Raw genomic sequence first — 19,702 nt, 5'->3', positions numbered from 1 at the left:
ACAGCGAGTAGTTCGCATTCCGTAATGTTCGCACATGCATTGATAATGCGCTGACGCATGTTGTCAGGCGTTGTCGGTGGATCACGATAGCAAATATCCCTCAACTTTCCCCACAGAAAGAAATCCAGGGACGTCAGATTGGGGTGGCGAGGTATGTAGGACACTACGGCGCTGTATCTTGTTATAATATTTAATTTTTCAAGCATGTTATGTCATTCAAGTCCTCTTAGAAGGCTCTTTCGAGTGACACGGGAACAGTACACAGCACCATCAAAAAAATTCTTTCGTTAGTTGGGACTACCAGTCTTATTGCTTCACTCTTGCCTTTGCCGACCAAAAGAGACCAGTGGAATGGGCAACAGCAAAGAAAAAAAAATACCGATAGTAGCTAGTATAATGTACGTTCTAACCTAAGGTAGTCTAGGCGACACAATACGAAAGAACGGATCTTTCATTCTGTTCTGCTTTGTAGCTTACTGACAGATCCCTATCCTTTCGTGGGCAATGTCCTCATTGCCTGTCTGCCACGAATGACAGCTCAGCAAAGTATGCAGGACACCATGCGTAAACATCAGGAAATGGGGAAGAGGAAACTCAAACTGTGATCGAAACTCGTAAAATTTTTGTAAATTTGTGGTAAGATCTTATGAGACCAAACTGCTTAGGTTATCGGTCCCTAAGCTTACACACTCCTTAAACTAACTTACGCTATGGACAACACACACACTCGTGCCCGAGGTAGGACTCGAACCTTCGACGGTGGAGCTGCGTGAACCGTGACAAGACGCCCTAAACCGCGCGGCTACCCCGCGCGTCAGCTCGTGAATTACGAGTTCGTCTGGATAGCTCAGCTAGTGTGGACATTGCGTGTGAAACGCAAAGGTCTGGATCGAGTCCTCATCCGTCACACAGTTTTAATCTGTCAGGATATTCCAAGAACATCGAAGTTTCATTTTCAGCTTATATTGCCCCTTTTACTGTATGGAGGGCGCCTCCGTGGCCGGCCGCGGTGGTCTCGCGGTTCTAGGCGCTGAGTCCGGAACCACGCGACTGCTACGGTCGCAGGTTCGAATCCTGCCTCGGGCATGGATGTGTGTGATGTCCTTAGGTTAGTTAGGTTTAAGTAGTTCTAAGTTCTAGGGGACAGATGACCACAGATGTTAAGTCCCATAGTGCTCTGAGCCATTTGAACCATTTTACTGTATGGAGTTATTTACGAATTTAAATCATATTACCTTAAGATGCAAATTTTTGCATCGTATTCGAGTAGATACTAGTACATTATTTAATGGTTATAATGATTTTTTCCTTCTGGTACACTCCTTAATATTCCTGATGATTCGCATTCCGTCAAAAAATTATGACCAAAACTGAAGCACATTTACAATCACGTTCCTAAAGTCATAAATATCAACTACATACGTGAGACAACTCGGGACGAAGACAATGGCAATATTTAAGGTCTCAGATATAAATAAAAATAAAACTACTGCACGACCTCACTAGCCTCTCGTCATATTTCACAGTACAGACGGTTGAGAATTTTCGCTCCTGATTTTCTGGGTATTCGTTCTCGGCATTGCAGCAAACTGTACTATCTGTAACTCAGACTACAAAATCACAGCTGGCAGTTAACGTTATAGACTGTGTTGTTTCTTCGAAGGGTATGGTATCGAAATGTGCTTGAAACCGCAATTCGCTTAACTCTAGAACAATAAAGGGAGGGAAACGTTACATTGCTACTAAACCATCGTCAAGTTTACTACTCGACATTATATTCGAAGCAAGTCATAATTTATAGATTATGAATCATTTAATTACCATTATTAGATCCCCAATGATATCATACAAACCAAATTAAGTACAAAATGTTCTGTTTTATATCTTACTGCAGTCGTAAATTTCACGAGGGTTTAGTAATCTATGGTTAACACCGTCAGTTGTGAGTCAGTCCAAACAGACACTGAAGAAATTAAGGGGTCATTTTAACAGATACTCTGTTTGTGAATCAGTAGTTATTGGATCCTTACATTACCGAAGCTTTTTTGATGTGCACTGCAGAAGCAATTGTTGTTGTTCCTATTATTTGATACTGTTAGATGGCAGTGAAAAATATCTTCCAGTGGGAACGACTAAAAACTTTACGTTCCGTCCAAAGTCAGTTAAGAGTTCCGTTAACGGTCAATCAAGCTGTCGTATAACACATCTTGAGCTTTCTCTCTTTTCATTTGGCTGTAATTAGGGTACTATAGCATTCCAATTAGTAAGGTGATCTAATGGCACATATTCATACTTCACCTGCCTCACTAAAATTATAAAACAACAGAGTTACTGTGATAGTCAGAAGGGTTGACCATGGCACTCCATCTATTAGTGTTTATCCTGAGGAAAATGTCTTAATTATGTCGGAAAATATGCCTACCATAAACAGGACAACAAAAATAAACCGTGTTGAATGCGAACAACAGGGTGAATCTTTTTGATGAAGTGTTTCTATCCTAGCACTTTGAAACTAGTTAAAAAAACTAAGCTCTTTTATATGTGGAAGCTGCTAGCGAAACTGAGGTTAGCTATTCCCTGATCGATTGATCTGTCGTCTGCATAGTTGTTTCCATGAGAAAACTGGGGTTAGATACTTGATTTATAAATCACGTAGGGTGTAAGTTTGTAAATGAAGTAGGTAATTTTTTGGGATACTTTCTGCAGCGTTCCTGTGCCTCATGTACAGAACTCATTCAAGACGCTGTTACATTGTGCGTTATTCTTTGACTTTGTAGAATATATGTTGATTCTTGCATTATAATTGTTACCGTAGTAAGTTAAAAATAATATACTAGAGATAGCTGTCGAGCATACGTTACGTGAAATGTTTCTTTCTCTCCATTTTATAACAGATTAATATCTGCATATTTTCTATGCAACATGAAGTGTCGTTCCAGTGAAGTCAATATGAATAGTGAGGTAAGATGCGGTTTAGTTACAGCTTTGAACCTGTGCCATTTGAACGTGTTCTTGCAATGCTAAAACTGTCTATCCTTGTAGCGTTCGCCGAAGCGTGTAAGTCGTCACACTAGGAAAACGTTTCCTCTACTTAAAAAGTGGTCAGAACTTCCTCAATGGCCACTTGCTAGAATATTGCCTGTTGCTCTGTTTTGTTTATTTGACTTTTGCTATTCGAGTTTGATAAAGGTCAGTGTTTCGTGTGGCAAGTAAACGACACACAGGCAAACAGGTTTACATAAGCATGGTAACTCCGCCCTAAAAGTAGCTATATCATTTGAAGATCATGAATACACTTATTGAGGAACGTGTAGCTAATTATTTAGGATGGTAGCCAAGCAGTAACGAATACTCACACTTTGACACTTTGAATTTTTTACATGAACTGGTCATTAGGAAGTGCATTTTTACCCAATAATATTTGTTACGCCGAAGGAAAAATACTGTTGATATGCGTGTGTGTGTGTGTGTGTGTGTGTGTGTGTGTGTGTGTGTGTGTGTGTGTGTGTGTTTGTTGGATGAGTGAGTAAATTAATGATAGATTTTTTAGAGATATTTGAGAGAGCAGTGCAACAAATCAAGCACAAGATGTAGAACGCCCATGCTCTCGTAAAAACTACGTGCGGAAAGCTCAGTGAAGGATCAAATACACTTTGCAGCGATATTTTTATACACGCTGCAGAAAAAAGTAAAGATTCGTTCTGTAGTGTACGGTATTTCTTTCCTTAAGTTTTGGAAGTATATAGATGAGTAGGCAGCAGACTAGGTGAAGACTATCTCTGTAATGGAAATGCTCTCCACTCAGTATTTAAGTAGCTTATTATTTGCAGACATACATATATGTTAAAAAAAGCTTGTATTTGAGTGTATGGTATTCGTATGTACTCGTATTATCAACTCGGTAAAGGAAACTTCGTTATACAGTGGTTCTGCAACGATTTTACCGTTCAGTTTCGTAATACTGGAAATTTCCATAGTTGTTTCACCTCAGTGATACATAAGAATTTTGGGACACATTTGAAAAGTTAGATAAGAAGTAGGAAAACTCTCGTAGATAAACACGATGCTCTACTGGAAATTACACATATGCAATGGTTTGCACGTTGAAGTAATATAGAGTGTCTTTTTTTCGTTTTATGAGATGTAATTTCATTTTACTTGTCGCTTACATGATTAGTGATGGTCAGATGTTGTTAAGCAAGAAAGCCTGCCAGTACTCACGTGTGAACAAGCACTCAGAATACCGCGTATCTGAATAATGTCGAAGAGAATCTGTTTCATTCCAGTCAAAAGAACTTTCTCGGAAATTATGTAGGGAGCCAAGCACAATACTATGCTTATGGATCAAAGTAAGTTAACGATACAGTAGCGGCTGTTCTAGTTGGCTTTAATTTCCTGTTTTATTATTTTAAGTGTATCGCTTTGTATACTTAAAAAACGTCACGCTATTAAAGCGAGTCTGTTTGCGTGTGTGAGTTCGCGCCTGTGTGTGTGTGTGTGTGTGTGTGTGTGTGTGTGTGTGTGTGTGAGTGCGCGCTTATTTATGTATTGTTGTTGTTGTTTTTGATACTGCTGTTAGTTTTGAGTAGCATACTCCGCTCGAACCCGCAGTTTCCTGGGCTAGTCCTATTAACAACATGATGTTCAAATGTGAGTGAATTCATACGGAACCAAACTCTTCAGGTCATCGGTCCCTAGACTTACACACTATTTAGCTAACTTAAACTAACTTATGCTAAGAACAACGCACACATCATTGCCCGAGGTAGGACTCCAACCTCCGGCGGAAGTGGCCGCGCAGTCCGTGACATGGCCCCCTAGACCGCGCGGCAACAACATAATAAGAGAAATGAGTGTCTAGATTAGTCGTAGTTCACCTATACCATACCGCCCACTAGTGCGGTAGGCGCCAGTGATTTTAAAAACATTCCATAAAAATTTGGTGTAAAGTATTTGGCAAGTTATGATTATTATATGCTTTGACGTGTTGTAACTCCACTTAATAATTTTTATAAAGTAAAGTTACTTCCTTACTTTATAACTCACCATTATTGTGGAGCCGGTGGCCGATTGGAAAATTTTACTGTTAACAGAGATTGAAAAACGCGCAGTAGGTAGGAAAGGCTGATTACTCCTGGTCTATACGACCCGGTGTTTCTATGATCCCTGCGCGAGATATAATATGGCTACAGTAGATCTGTCGCACAGTTTTCGCCGAATGTCTGTTCTTTAAATCTAGAAAACACTGTTTTGCCAAATCGTGTTGCCTCTCTTCTAGCGATCCCTATTTAAGTTCCCCGAGCATCTCTCGACATGCTTCGATCTGAACAGCGCATCTCATTTGTTCAGCATCTGGTGTGTAGCCCTGTCAGTAAGCACTGCAGGTATTCAAGAAATAGCTCCTTTACAGATGCTCCGCACCTTCCTGGAAGGTTTCCAACAAAACTTAACTCTTCCAATAGCCATTCATAATACTGATTTTTTGTGGTCGGCCCATGTCACAAGTTTAAACAATGTGTCGGGCTCCAGGAGTTACCGACTGTTCTTTAATTAGACAACGTCAGATAATTTCCCATTGTCACGGGCAGCATCTCATCTGTATATAGAAAAAAAATATGATATCGGGTCCGCTGATTTCAAGATGTCATGTGTTAAGGCTAACACCTTGCCTACTTCACTTACCTTTACCAATCAAAGAACTTTTATTACGTTCTCAGTGGAACAAAAGAGCCATTGTCAGTAATCGTCAGTCACCTTTTGAAAACATCTAGCTACTACGCTATGTATGTTACGGATATTTTGGCTACGGTGCACTACAGTATCGGCGGACTTTCGTTGCGTCCTGCTGTTAGAAATTAGTTATCATTACTTGTAGGCAATTATGTCATAGTATACGGCATAGTATACAGCAAAATTTTGATTATCACAAGTACTTGTCTCTTTTTTCCGAATGTGTCACAATTTCTGAGGTTGTGGATGGCCTGAAATTTTAGTCTTAGTTATTACAAATAAATGACTTTTTCCGAATGTGTCACAATTTTCATGGTTTTGATCCAACAGGGGCCTAAGAGCACGGTTCAAATTGCTGCGAGTGAAACAACATACCAGCTGATTAAACTGCTGCGATCGAAAGTAAATCTCAGCTATTTTCATTTACGAAGCGAAGGAAATCACAGACGTGTATCTCGTTGGCTACCTACATGTGACTCGTGATCCGTCGTGTCAACTTTCCTTCATTCATGGCGCGAACCGTTACCAACGGAAGCAAGCAAAGTAAAAAAACCACCGACACTAGCAATACGCAGTTGGTAAACAGTGACGTTTCTAGACGCTGTATCTCCTGTTTATCGGCACAGTCATTCGTTAAAGTTGAAAAGCTTCCTAGATGGAATTTACGAACAAATATTGTCAGTGGGCACTTCGATCTGACCACAAAATTTTCATCTTCCTTATCGGTGAAAATGTTCAAATTTCACCTTCGCTTCGAATTACACTACAGGCCATTAAATTTGCTACACCAAGAAGAAATACAGATGATAAACGGGTATTCATTGGACAAATATATTATACTAGAACTGACATGTGATTACATTTTCACGCAATTTGGGTGCATAGATCCTGAACAATCAATACCCAGAACAACCACCTGTGGCCGTAATAACGGCCTTGATACGCTTGAGCATTGATTCAAACAGAGCTTGGATGTCACATACAGGTACAGCTGCCCACGCAGCTTCAACACAATACCACAGTTCATCAACAGTAGTGACTGGCGCATTGTGACGAGCCAGTTGCTCGGCAACCATTGACCAGACGATTTCAGTTGGTGAGAGATCTGGAGAATGTGCTGGCCAGGGCAGCAGTCGAACATTTTCTATGTCCAGAAAGGCAGGTACTCCTGCAACATACAGTCCTGCATTATCCTACTGAAATGTAGGGTTTCGCAGGGATCGAATGAAGGGTAGAGCCACGGGTCGTAACACATCTGAAACGTAACGTCCACTGTGCAAAGTGCTGTCAGTGCGAACAAGAGGTGACCGAGACGTGTAACCAATGGCACCCCGTACCATCACGCCGAGTGATACGCCAGTATGGCGATGACGAATACACGCTTCTAATGTGCGTTCACAGCGATGTCGCCAAACACGGATGCGACCATCATGATGCTGTAAACATAACCTGGATTCATCCGAAAAAATGACGTTTTGCCATTCGTGCACCCAGGTTCGTCGTTGAGTACACCATCGCAGGCGCTCCTGTCTGTGATGCAGCGTCAAGGGTAACCGCAGCCATGGTCTCCGAGTCATTCGTGCACCCAGGTTCGTCGTTGAGTACACCATCGCACGCGCTCCTGTCTGTGATGCAGCGTCAAGGGTAACCGGAGCCACGGTCTCCGAGCTGATAGTAAATGCTGCTGCAAACGTCGTCGAACTGTTCGTGCAGATGGTTTTTGTCTTGCAAACGTCCCCATCTGTTGACTCACGGATCGAGACGTAGCTGCACGATCCGTTACAGCCATGCGGATAAGATACCTGTCATCTCGACTGCTAGTGATACGAAGCCGTTGGGAGCCAGCACGGCGTTCCGTATTACGCTCCTGAACCCACCGATTCCGTATTCTGCTAACAGTCATTGGATCTCGACCAACGCGAGCAGCAATGTCGCGATACGATAAACCGCAATCGCGACAGTCTGCAATCCGATCTTTATCAAAGTCGGCAACGTGATAGTACGCACTTCTCCTCCTTACATGAGGCGTCACAACGTTTCAGCAGTTAACGCCGGTCAACTGCTGTTTGTGTATGAGAAATCGGTTGGAAACTTTCCTCATGTCAGCATGTTGTAGGTGTTTCCACCGGCGCCAACCTTGTGTGAATGCTCTGAAAAGCTAATCATTTGCTTATCACAGCATCTTCTTCCTGTCGGTTAAATTTCGTGTCAGTAGCACGTCATCGTCGTGATGTAGCAATTTTAATGGCCAGTAGTGTATTACATATGATCGTGAGTTACTACCTGTCTCATGACAATTTAATTTGCGATTCAAGTATGTAATGAGGTAGAAAAATTTCATATTATTTTAGTTCAGATAAACGTATTAAACAAAATCTGTCTGAGGAGTAGCAGCTAATATTTTTCTTTTTTATATTTGTGCATGAGATCTCGCATGTTTATTATCCTCTTGGGTGATTGTTTTATGTTTCACTTGCGTTACGAGGATGCGGTGCTAACTGAGACATTTCTCTTTCCTCTGTTTCAGAAAGCAACTACGGAACCTTTTTGTAAAAAACCAAAAAAATAGTGATAAACCCCACCAGCAACATGCACATCGAAGTGCAAGTAGCACTCAACTTCGTCATTTCGTACCTGTACAACAAGCTGCCGAGGCGGCGCGTCAACATCTTCGGCGAGGAGCTGGAGAAGGCCCTGAAGGAGAAGTTCGAGGGCCACTGGTACCCGGACAAGCCGTTCAAGGGCTCGGCGTTCCGCTGCCTCAAGACGGGGGACCCCGTGGACCCGGTGCTGCAGCGCGCCGCCCGAGAGGCGGGCGTACCGGTGCACGACGTGCTGGACAACCTGCCCCAGGAGCTCGCCGTCTGGGTCAGTAGCGCGCCTCTGCCTGCCAACTACAACCCGTGTCAGGAATGAAGGCGACATTTTCATCCCGAAACAGTTCTTTTTTGTTGTATTGTTGTTGCATAACCGATTCAGCTGTTTTACTGGTACTATGTAATTCACGTAATCGATTTCGAAATCACGCAATTTCATCTTCAGACATGCTTCTGACAGTACAACTCAACCGAATGGTAGAAGCACATAAAGTGACCCAAAACGTAAAAACATCGGATATTTGTAAAGCTGCATACAAAGTGGTCCATTGATAGTGACCGGGCCAAATATCTCTCGAAATAAGCATTAAACGAAAAAACTACAAAGAACAAAACTCGTCTAGCTTGAAGGGGTAAACCAGATGGCGCTATGGTTGGCCCTCTAGATGGCGCTGTCATAGGTCAAACGGGTATCAACTGCGTTTCTTTAAATAGGAACCCTCATTTTTTATTACATATTCGTGTAGTATGTAAAGAATTATGAACGTTTTAGTTGGATAACTTTTTTCGCTTTGTGATAGATGGCGCTGTAACAGCGTGTGTGTGTGTGTGTGTGTGTGTGTGTGTGTGTGTGTGTGTGTGTGTGTCTGTGGTTTGAGGTTTTCGGGCGCTAAACAGCATGGTCATCAGCGCCCAAACGCATAGAAACAGGGACACATGCGGTGAAGGGACGAAGACGGTCAGCGAACAAGGAGAACGGTAAAAGACACAGACCTGACGCAGTTCCAAATCCTCACATACAGAGGCAGAACAAGAGGAGAAGAAACGCACTAAAAAAGGAAAGGAAACACAAGGAAAAGAGAACAGAAATCGAAGCGAAACAAGTAGGTAATCGTGACTGGCGGACCTCTTACCTAAAACCTGGGTGAGCCAGTCACCCAGCAGCACATTAAAATCTTCTCCCTAAAATCCGAGGCAACAAATGGGACAGGACACAAAACCGTAAGACCTTAACCACAGTCGCTGCGTCGTTTTGCAAAATAGAGGGCAAATCCGGTGGCAAGGAAACCACCGCCCTCTGGTCAGAGAATAAAAGAAAGTCAAGTAAAATGTGGCGAACAGTAATCTGGACTCCACAAGCACTGCAGATTGGGGGGTCCTCCCGCCGGAGTAAAAAACCATGCGTTAAGGGACTGTGCCCGATGCGGAGGCGAGTGAGGAGAATCTCATCCCGCCTGCATGTCTGGTAGGACGTACGCCATGGCCGCGTGGTGGCCTTGACCAGACGCAGCTTATTGTCACCTACTGCCAGCCACTCCTCTTCCCGTTGACGCATAACACGAAAACGCAAAAGGGAGGTAACAGCATGGAGGGGGACGGCACATTCGACAACAGTCACAAACGAATAAGTACGGGGTATCACGTAACATTCCGCCAGTACGGACGGTATTTGCTTCGTGATATATTACCCGTATTAAGATGGACCGTTTACCAATTGCGTAAAAGGTCGATATCGTGTTGATGTATGGCTCTCGTGATCAAAATGCCCAACGGGAGTGTGCTATGTATGCTGGTAGGTATCCTGGACGACATCATCCAAGTGTCCGGACCGTTAGCCGGATAGTTACGTTATTTAAGGAAACAGGAAGTGTTCAGCCATATGTGAAACGTCAGCCACGACCTACAACAAATGATGATGCCCAGGTAGGTGTTTTAGCTGCTGTCGCGGCTAATACGCACATCAGTAGCAGACAAATTGCGCGAGAATCGGGAATCTCAAAAACGTCGGTGTTGAGAATGATACATCAACATCGATTCTATGCACCAGGAATTGCATGGCCACGACTTTGAACGTCGTGTACAGTTCTGCCACTGGGAACAAGAGAAATTACGGGACGATGACAGATTTTTTGCACACGAAGCGTCATTCACCAACAGCGGTAACGTAAACCGGCATAATATGCACTATTGGGTAACGGAAAATCCACGATGGCTGCGACAAGTGGATCATCAGCGACCTTGGCGGGTTAATGTATGGTGCGGCATTATGGGAGGAAGGATAATTGGCCCCCATTTTATCGATGGCAATCTAAATGGTGCAATGTATGCTGATTTCCTACGTAATGTTCTATCGATGTTACTATAAGATCTTTCACTGCATGACAGAATGACGATGTACTTCCAACATGATGGATGTCCGGCACATAGCTCGCGTGCGGTTGAAGCGGTATTGAATAACATACTTCATGACAGGTGGATTGGTCGTCGAAGCACCATATCATGGCCCGCACGTTCACCGGATCTGACGTCCTCGAATTTCTTTCTGTGGGGAAAGTTGAAGGATATTTGCTATCATGATCCACCGACAACGCCTGACAACATGCGTCAGCGCATTATCAGTGCATGTGCGAACATCACGGAAGGCGAACTACGCACTGTTGAGAGGAATGTTGTAATACGTATTACCAAATGCATTGAGGTTGATGGACATCATTTTGAGTGTTTATTCCATTAATGTGGTATTTACAGGTAATCACGCTGTAACAGCATGCGTTCTCAGAAATGATAAGTTCACAAAGGTACATGTATGACATTGGAACAACCGAAATAAAATGTTCAAACGTACCTACGTTCTGTATTTTAATTTAAAAAACCTACCTGTTACCAACTGTTCGTCTAAAATTGTGAGCCATATGTTTGTGACTATTACTGCGCCATCTATCACAAAGCGAAAAAAGTGGTCCGAATAAAACATTCATATTTCTTTGCGTACTACACGAATACGTAATAAAAAATGGGGGTTCCTATTTTAAAAAAAACGCAGTTGATATCCGTTTGACCTATGGCAGCTCCATCTAGCGGGCCAATCATAGCGCCATCTGGTTTCCCCCTTCAAGCTAGACAAGTTTCGTTCTTTGTAGTTTTTTCGTTTGACGCTTATTTCGTCAGATATTTGGCCCGGTCACGATCAGTGGACCACCCCGTATAGTGGAGAAGGCATAAGAAGAACCCTAACATCTCGCAGCTCTGTTGCCAGCTTTCAACTGCGAAACGCTAACGGCTGCAGGTGAAACAGTAGCCGTCTACAGAGCTGTGGCGACACTGAGGCACTGCCGGAGAGATTTTTACAAGATCGCGCTACGTTATTGGTTAAGCCTGCGAAGCTGCCACGCCCAGCCCACTGCATCCCTCTGGGTTCAACTTATTCCGACTCAACTGTGGTTTGCATTTTGAATCACGTTACATATTTCTGTGGTTCGGATCAGTTGGAGTGCTACAAGCCGGTCCGACGGTGAAATTGCATACTTTGTAAACCGATCATGTGAATTACATAACATCAACAACACAGCTAAATGATTTATCCAAGAACAGCACGTTAATGAAATACAACTGAACGTTCCTAGGGGTCCATCCATGAAGATTAATCACAAAAATACTCTTTTCCTTTTGTCAGCCTAGTGCACTAATGGGCGATGTTTGTTGGCAAAAAGTTGAACTTCAGGTTTTTCTTTCCTTTTTGTGGAAAGTAAAGGTTATACTAGCCAGGAAAACTTGTTCCAGGTATATTGTGAACGTAGTAATTGAGTGCTACTATTAATTCGGCCCAAACATACAAGGTAGCAGAAAAGTGTTTCCTTGATAGAGTTCCTTAAAGACGGGTGACTGCACACTTGCTAATTGAACACTTGTTTGACAGGGCGGCACTGTATCAGAAACGTGACAGCACAATAAGAAATAACAAGTAACATTTAATACAGCCCGCCCGGTTGGCCGTGCGGACGTATAACACATGCTGAAGGAACTGGCACGGAAGCAGGAAGAGGTCCACGATTGTGAGCTCATCTGGAGGCTGCTACAAGGAACTTAGATCCGCCAGTGGTTGTGACTGCGTGGTGGCGGCATCTGGCCAGATACACAACATGGCAGATATCTTTTATAGCCATATGACGTGTTGAATTTTGACTTTCGAGTAGGCGTCGCTCAAAGAGATTATCTACAGACTTCTATGGAATCACAGAGTGAATAACATTCAGTTTCGAGACTGGATATCATATCTCTGATTCTCCACATATTTATGTGGTTTTACGGTGCGAATTACGTTCAGTTCAGAATGCACGTAATCACGCAGTTATGGTGTCCTACAACAACATCCTTACCTGAAGGTTGGTTGGAAGCATTGCCAATGGTGATTATAATCTCGCAAATTAATCCTGAGTGGAGTGGTTGTGAAAGCAGTCATTTTGTGCACTGCAGCTCTGCAGAATCGACAGGTTACGGAAATAACAAAATGTGAATGTAAGTGTGGAGGTGCTAAGAAAGAAAACAAGAAGGAAGAGAAAGCAGAAACAGAAATAGCAGAGACAAGACAATAATATGCAGAAAAAGTCCGTGCATAGGGCTTGTTATGGAGTGTATGTTTGTATATTATAAGGTGTGCTGATTCACGGTACTGTGACCGAGCGGTTCTAGGCGCTTCAATCTGGAACCGCGCAACTGCTACGGTCGCAGGTTCGAACCCTGCTTCGGGCATGGGTGTGTCTGTGATCTCTTTAGGTTACTTAAAAGACATCATAGTCGCTGTTGACTGTATAAAATATTTATTGTTACTATTGCAATTTCGGCCTTATGGCCATTTTCAAGTAACACTGCAAAGTTACCTAAACACAAAATACAAAAGTGAAGCACAGGGTGTATATACATAATTAAGCAAACATTTCATTAAAAAAGTAGCTCAATTATAAAAACTGGAGATAAACGTACATTACTTGCATTCTGTCAGAAAATGAAACTATCTGACATGAGTACATGTCGTCGTTTTTTTTTTTTTTCTTTATTGTCATTTTGAAACCTGTATACAGGCAGGCCTGCAGCAGCATACTAAGCCGCTCTTTGGCCGCAGAGAAACACAAAGATACAATGAAGACAATTAGAGAAAAAAGATGGTGGACACATAAACGGAGACAAACACGTTTTAAAATACAAGGAGCCGTTCACAGGTGTAGAGTCCAAGATAAAATTGTTCAGACACTTGGACACAGACAGAAACGAAAATTGTCACACGTGAACGTAGGTACACAAAACGAATAACACTGAACCACTTAAGCACAAAACGACGGCACACACAGAACACGAGGCGTTGATCTCCGGCGCGCAAATGTTCACTAAGTACACAAATGGCAAAACAATACTGAATAACATATTTCAATGCTAAATTCTACCAAGATATTGTCGCTTACAACTGAAAAGTATACCAGACTTGGGGTATAAATTGTTCTGCAGTCAGAAAAGTAGCACTTGCAACCTGAAATGTTTAACGTACTGATCCTTTGACTTAGCCCCATTTCACTGGGTCCTCGAAACTTGTAAAAATCTTTTTTCTTGAGTACTCATTTAAATCATTTATTCTCCTAATTATAGATATCTGCACAACATAAGCAGCAGCAACTCTTTTAAATGATTATGACACTTTCAGCTGATAACTGGGATACATTATAATCTTAGAAGTGATATGACTGGTGACGACACATCTATTAAGTAATAGTGATATATTGACTTTTTTAATGTTATAAGTTAATTAATAAGATAAACAATGCTTTAATTACTTGTCTGCCTTGACAAAAATTTCTGCAACTACGAAGGAATTCTAAATCTTTATTAATTAAAAGTGTGTTAAACTTCCTTCAGTGATAATAGTACAAGGAACGTTTCAGTGCCAGATTCGATATTTGCTTATCAGTACCAATGTTTAAAATTGTATCTATAATTCGATAACGACGGAACAAAATCATAGATACCGATAGCATCGTAAGGCGTTGATTACTTTTGTATTTTTAAGCTTCTCTTGAGCCCAAAAGAACTTATTTAGAGCACAAGGTCAACTATGGACATTATATTATGTTTTCATGAACTATCTTGACTCTAAAAATCGAACACAGAACTAAAGAGTAAAACACAAATATTGTAACCGCAAACAAAATATAGGCTTTTACATAACTGTTATGCTACCCATATATACCACTGTTATCATTCATCATTACAAGATTTTCTTTAAGACAAAATCATTCATTTACAATAATCTCCTCTTAAAGAAAAAAAACACTCATTGTACGTACTAGACAAAATATGGGAATTATGATATGTTCGTTTACAGCAACTCAAATATGAAATCAATAGTCGAACCATTTTTCTAACTTAGTAGGCAAATAATTAATATTACTTCTTATGTTGATGAAATCTGTTTTGTTCGTTTCAAACTGCAGATATATGTAATTTTCACTACTGTATTCGTGTTTCGTGTATACTATATAGATGCTGCATGCACTATAGTCTCATTAATGTAAAAGGTTATTTATTATTTTCCCAAGAACTATTCAAAACTACTGGTAAAGTCACTTTAATGCTTCTTACGATACTATGAAATTATTGAATACTTGGTATCGATGTCGATAGCATTGAAATCATAACAAAAACGTCGCTACTCACTCATATCGTTAACATCGTAAAGTTAGTGGTATTACAATTTTTAAACGAACTAACAGTCTTATACATGCAAATGTTGTGTGTTCATGTTGTGAAGGTGAACATCACCTGCAGATTATTAGTTGTTGTCGAAAAGCTCAGAATACTACTGAAACAAAAATTTCTGTAATTCAGTGGTTTATATACGGAGTGTTTCTCCTATTGGTCGTCAGGCGCATTTTCTCCGATGTTTCGGCAGATATTTGCGACTCCGTTTTTGTAATCTATAGAGGAAGTCACCTCAGACAAATGCCGCTCATCACATCTTTCGTGTGTCACCTAGTGTCGAGGGGAAGAGTCGCTTTGTTCCCCGCTACGAGCAAAATAATTTTTAAAGCGGAATTTTGTATGGTCATTCGATAGAGCGGTCCCGTATTAGTGCATTGTGATACTTGTTTTATCGATATCTATTAACAGGGAAACTGAAAAACGGAGAATAGCGAGCACTCCACCTGTGGCAGCACCACCCTAGTCCGCACTGGTAGCTACCCATTGCATCAGCGCTGCTCAGGCGCTGTTGGAGTACTTGTTGTTCTTCTTGTTTTTTTGTCCCCGTTAATACGTTCAGATAAAATAAATATCGCACTAGACAAAATTGGGGCCTCTCTATCGCCATGTAAAATTCAGCTCTGAAAACCATTTTGTTTGTAACTGGAAAAACACCGACACTTTCCATCGATACTGAGCGTCGCATGAAAGACGTGATGAGCAGCTTTGTTTGGGCTGACTCTAGCTATACATTACAAAAGCGAAATTAAAATTATCTGCTGAAACATCGGAGAAAACGCACCTGGCGGCCCTTATGAGGTACACCGTGCACACTCGTAGAACTGAAACCGCACCCAAAGCAGTTCCCTACACACGTAACCCAGAAAGTACCTGGAACTATGGAAGCCGGGTTTACCGGACCTGGTGTCTGAGGCGATGCCAAGGCCAGCCGAGAAGCGAAAGTGGTCCAACGGCTTCAGCGGGAGCTTTGCACTCAGAGCGGGTAAAGGACATGCACTTGTGGGCACTCCCTCGCGTACTGCTGCTTGCTGCTTTGGGTACTTTTGAAAGTCTCTGCTATTCGGAAATGATAGCGTAGTATTCAGGGAGCGTCTTATGTGTCTCTTTAGTGGGAGGCATCCAAAACCATTAAGCAAAATATCTATGTTAAGAATCTGAATCGTTTCAATAACAAGGGAAAATTCCCAGGTGTAAATAAACGATTTTGATGAAATTTGGTGGGCTTTTAGAGGGGTCAAAATAATGCAATACCTGTTTTTCGTTTTTGCCTAGTTTCACATTTAAAGAGTAAAACACGCCTCGAAAGGTAATTTCATATGCTGAGTTTAGAGCGAATGTCTCCGAAACCATGTAATATCAAAATGTCTTTCATATAAAAATTGAAATGTAGTTAACGTTCTCAAAAACTTTATAATCAATTTTTGCAATCGTTCGAAATTTGGCAAAATACCCCACCACCATTAATTAATTTTGAAAAATGAAAACTTTTGTTACAAAATAAATTAAAGGAATTTGCACGCCACACCCATCCATGTATAATAAAACTACTTTCCGAAATACCATGTTTTGGATTATAAGCTGTACACAATGTGCTGTTGAAGTATTTTCGACATAGTTAATTAAAACATCTAAACGTTCGTTCTTATTCTGATTATTTGTTTTATGTTTTAAACTGTTATTTTAGGTTTTAAATTCGTAGATTTTTGTTTGTTTGCGTTTCAGTTTGCCGTTTCACATGTGTGTATTTTGTTAATTGAAAATGATAAGTAACTGAGTAGCATTAAACAAAGTCAATTCTATTTGCCAAGGCTTTCCTATGTACTGAAATATGTCTAACACATATTAGGATATTTAGAGGATCACCAGCCGCAGTATGCGAATCCTGCTACATTTCGTTTTATTTTGTGTTGTCTAACATTATGTGAAGAAATTTCTTGCATTTTTTGTGCTTGGTGATATAAAACCGTTATTTTAAGCATTTTTTTTTACAGATAATCATTATTGTAATGGTTTTGTAAATACTATACAATAGATACTTGACGGCTTTGCCCCTTTACGTGTGTGTCACATGTATTGCACGCATCTCATCCTGCTCGTCTCTCTGTCCATCTTCTGTTCCTCCTCCTCTCTGTTCAGCCGTGCCTCTCCACTTGTATTCTGCACGGAACACATTCTGATACTATTACCATAACACGCCAGTCCTCCAGGACAACTGAGACGTCAGCTGTTACCAACATTTTTCATCTCCACCCACAGCCCTAACAAAGAGATTGACATCCAGTTTAGTTTTGAGCCATGTTTGAAACTTCAAGTCTCATTGAGAAGTTAGTTTAAAATCAACTGCAAAATTTATAACGAGGAGACAGACAGACAGACAAGAAAGCGACCTAATAAAATCGTGTTAAAAATCGCAAAGTCTCAAGATCTGAATAGCTCCAGTCAGTGGCTGCAACGCAGCCGATCCAGCAACGTGGCAATGTCTCATTCAGGTAATTTCGTACACAGTTATCTAAATGTGAAAGATGAAATCCCTGTTGTGCTTCAGGGTGTAGCATGAGCTACAATTGTGGCAAGTCGACACTGGTGGTATCACTGACATTTCTCTCAGCGTAGGAGGGTCCATCGACTGTCTTGTTGGATACGCCACAGAGCATGTAAACTTTCCCGGAATCCTGAACATGTTCGACGGTTGTGAATGGATTCTTTGTTCCCCTTACGCATGTGTACGTTGACCTTTCCTGAAAGACGAAACGCGCCTTTATGACTGACGATAAATTTGCTTGCGAAGTCATCGTTTTCAAGACCGTTTTACATATCAGTGCAGAACCGCAAAAGGTGCAATTTGTCATCGTGCCTTCTGGCTTGACAGAAGCTGCAATTTATACGGCTTCTTTCTTAATTGCTTACGAAGGATTTCCCACACTCCTGTCTGAGGGATGTTCAGTCGTGCACTAACATGACAGACAGACTTTGTGGGACTTCGCAGCATCATGTCCCTTATACAGTCCACTGTCTCCTTTTAAATGCCGGGTAGACCTGAATGTTTTGCAACGCACGAACAATTTCTTGTACCATTTTATGGGCTAGTGTTAACTGTTGGTATCTTGTGAAAATAGCCACGGATCTGCTTGCACACTCACTACCGATTGTCAGCGCGCAAATTACTGCACACAAAATGCTTTCTCTACCTGGTTCGCTACCTTTTTCGATGCGCCACTGTCGGCAGTTTTCAAAACTAACTATCCGGTATACCAAATGGTTCAAATGGCTCTGAGTACTATGGGACTTAACATCTATGATCATCAGTCCCCTAGAACTTATAACTACTTAAACATAACTAACCTAAGGACATCACACAACACCCAGCCATCACGAGGCAGAGAAAATCCCTGACCCCGCCGGGAATCGAACCCGGGAACCCGGGCGTGGGAAGCGAGAACGCTACCGCACGACCACGAGATGCGCCCCCCCCCCCCCCCCTCCCCGGTATACCACGTTTGAAATAACTTTCAGAGTTTCTCTCTCACTTACTTTATAATTTATTATGTCACGATTGGCCATTTACCTATACCCGTCTGATAAAATGTTTCATGGATTTTATAGTAAGATGTACAACCACGAAGTTGACGTGCCGGTGGCAACAACTACAATGTGCTGACATGAGGAAAGTTTCCAACGGATTTCTCATACACCAGCAGCAGTTGACCGGCGTTGCCTGGTGAAACGTTGTTGTGATGCCTCGTGTAAGGAGGAGAAATGCGTACCATCACGTTTCCGACTTTGATAAAGGTCGAATTGTAGCCTTTCGTGATTGCAGTTTATCGTATCGTGACATTGCTTCTCGCGTTGGTCGACATCCAATGACTGGTAGCAGAATATGGAATCGGTGGGTTCAGGAGGATAATACGGAGCGCCGTGCTGGATCCCAATGGCCTCGTATCACTAGCAGTCGAGATGACAGGCATCTTATCCGCATGGCTGTAACGTACCGTGTAGCCACGTCTCGATCCCTGAGTCAGCAGATGGGGACGTTTGCAAGACAACAACCATCTCACGAACAGTTCGACGACGTTTGCAGCAGCATGGACTATCTGCTCGGGGACCATGGCTGCGGTTACCCTTGACGCTCCGTCACAGACAGGAGCGCCTGCGATGGTGTACTCAACGACGAACCTGGGTGCATGAATGGCAAAACGTCATTTTTTCGGATGAATCCAGGTTCTGTTTACACCATCATGATGGTCACATCAGTGTTTGGCGACATCGCAATGAACGCACATTGGAAGCGTGTATGCGTCATCGCCATACTGGCGTATCACCCGGCGTGATGGTATGGGGTGCCATTGGTTACACGACTCGGTCACCTCTTGCTCGCATTGACGGCACTTTGAACAGTGAACGTTACATTTCAGATGTGTTACGACCCGTGGCTCTACCCTTGATTCGAACCCTACATTTAAGCAGGATAATGCACGACCGCATGTTGCAGGTCCTGTGCGGGCCTTTCTGGATACATAAAATGTTCGATTGCTGCCCTGGGCGGCACATTCTCCAGATCTCTCACCCTAATTGAAAACGTCTGGTCAATGGTGGCCGAGCAACAGGCTCGTCACAATACGCCAGTCACT

General features: G+C 42.1%; 1 protein-coding gene across 1 annotated transcript in view; it reads left to right on the top strand.

The window, feature by feature from the left end:
* LOC126462180 (protein Tob1-like) overlaps positions 1 to 19,702 on the top strand; it is a 174,299-nt gene that overhangs the window by 132,138 nt on the left and 22,459 nt on the right. Inside the window, exon 3 of the mRNA XM_050096054.1 lies at positions 8,258 to 8,598. Coding sequence (XP_049952011.1) covers positions 8,320 to 8,598 — 279 coding nt within the window. The 5' untranslated portion in view covers positions 8,258 to 8,319. The remainder of the gene's footprint in view (positions 1 to 8,257; positions 8,599 to 19,702) is intronic.

This window comes from Schistocerca serialis, chromosome 1 (genome assembly GCF_023864345.2).
Source record: "Schistocerca serialis cubense isolate TAMUIC-IGC-003099 chromosome 1, iqSchSeri2.2, whole genome shotgun sequence".
Classification (NCBI taxonomy): Eukaryota; Metazoa; Arthropoda; class Insecta; order Orthoptera; family Acrididae; genus Schistocerca; species Schistocerca serialis.
Note: the sequence above shows the minus strand (reverse complement) of the source record. Positions and strands in the feature narration are given on the sequence as shown.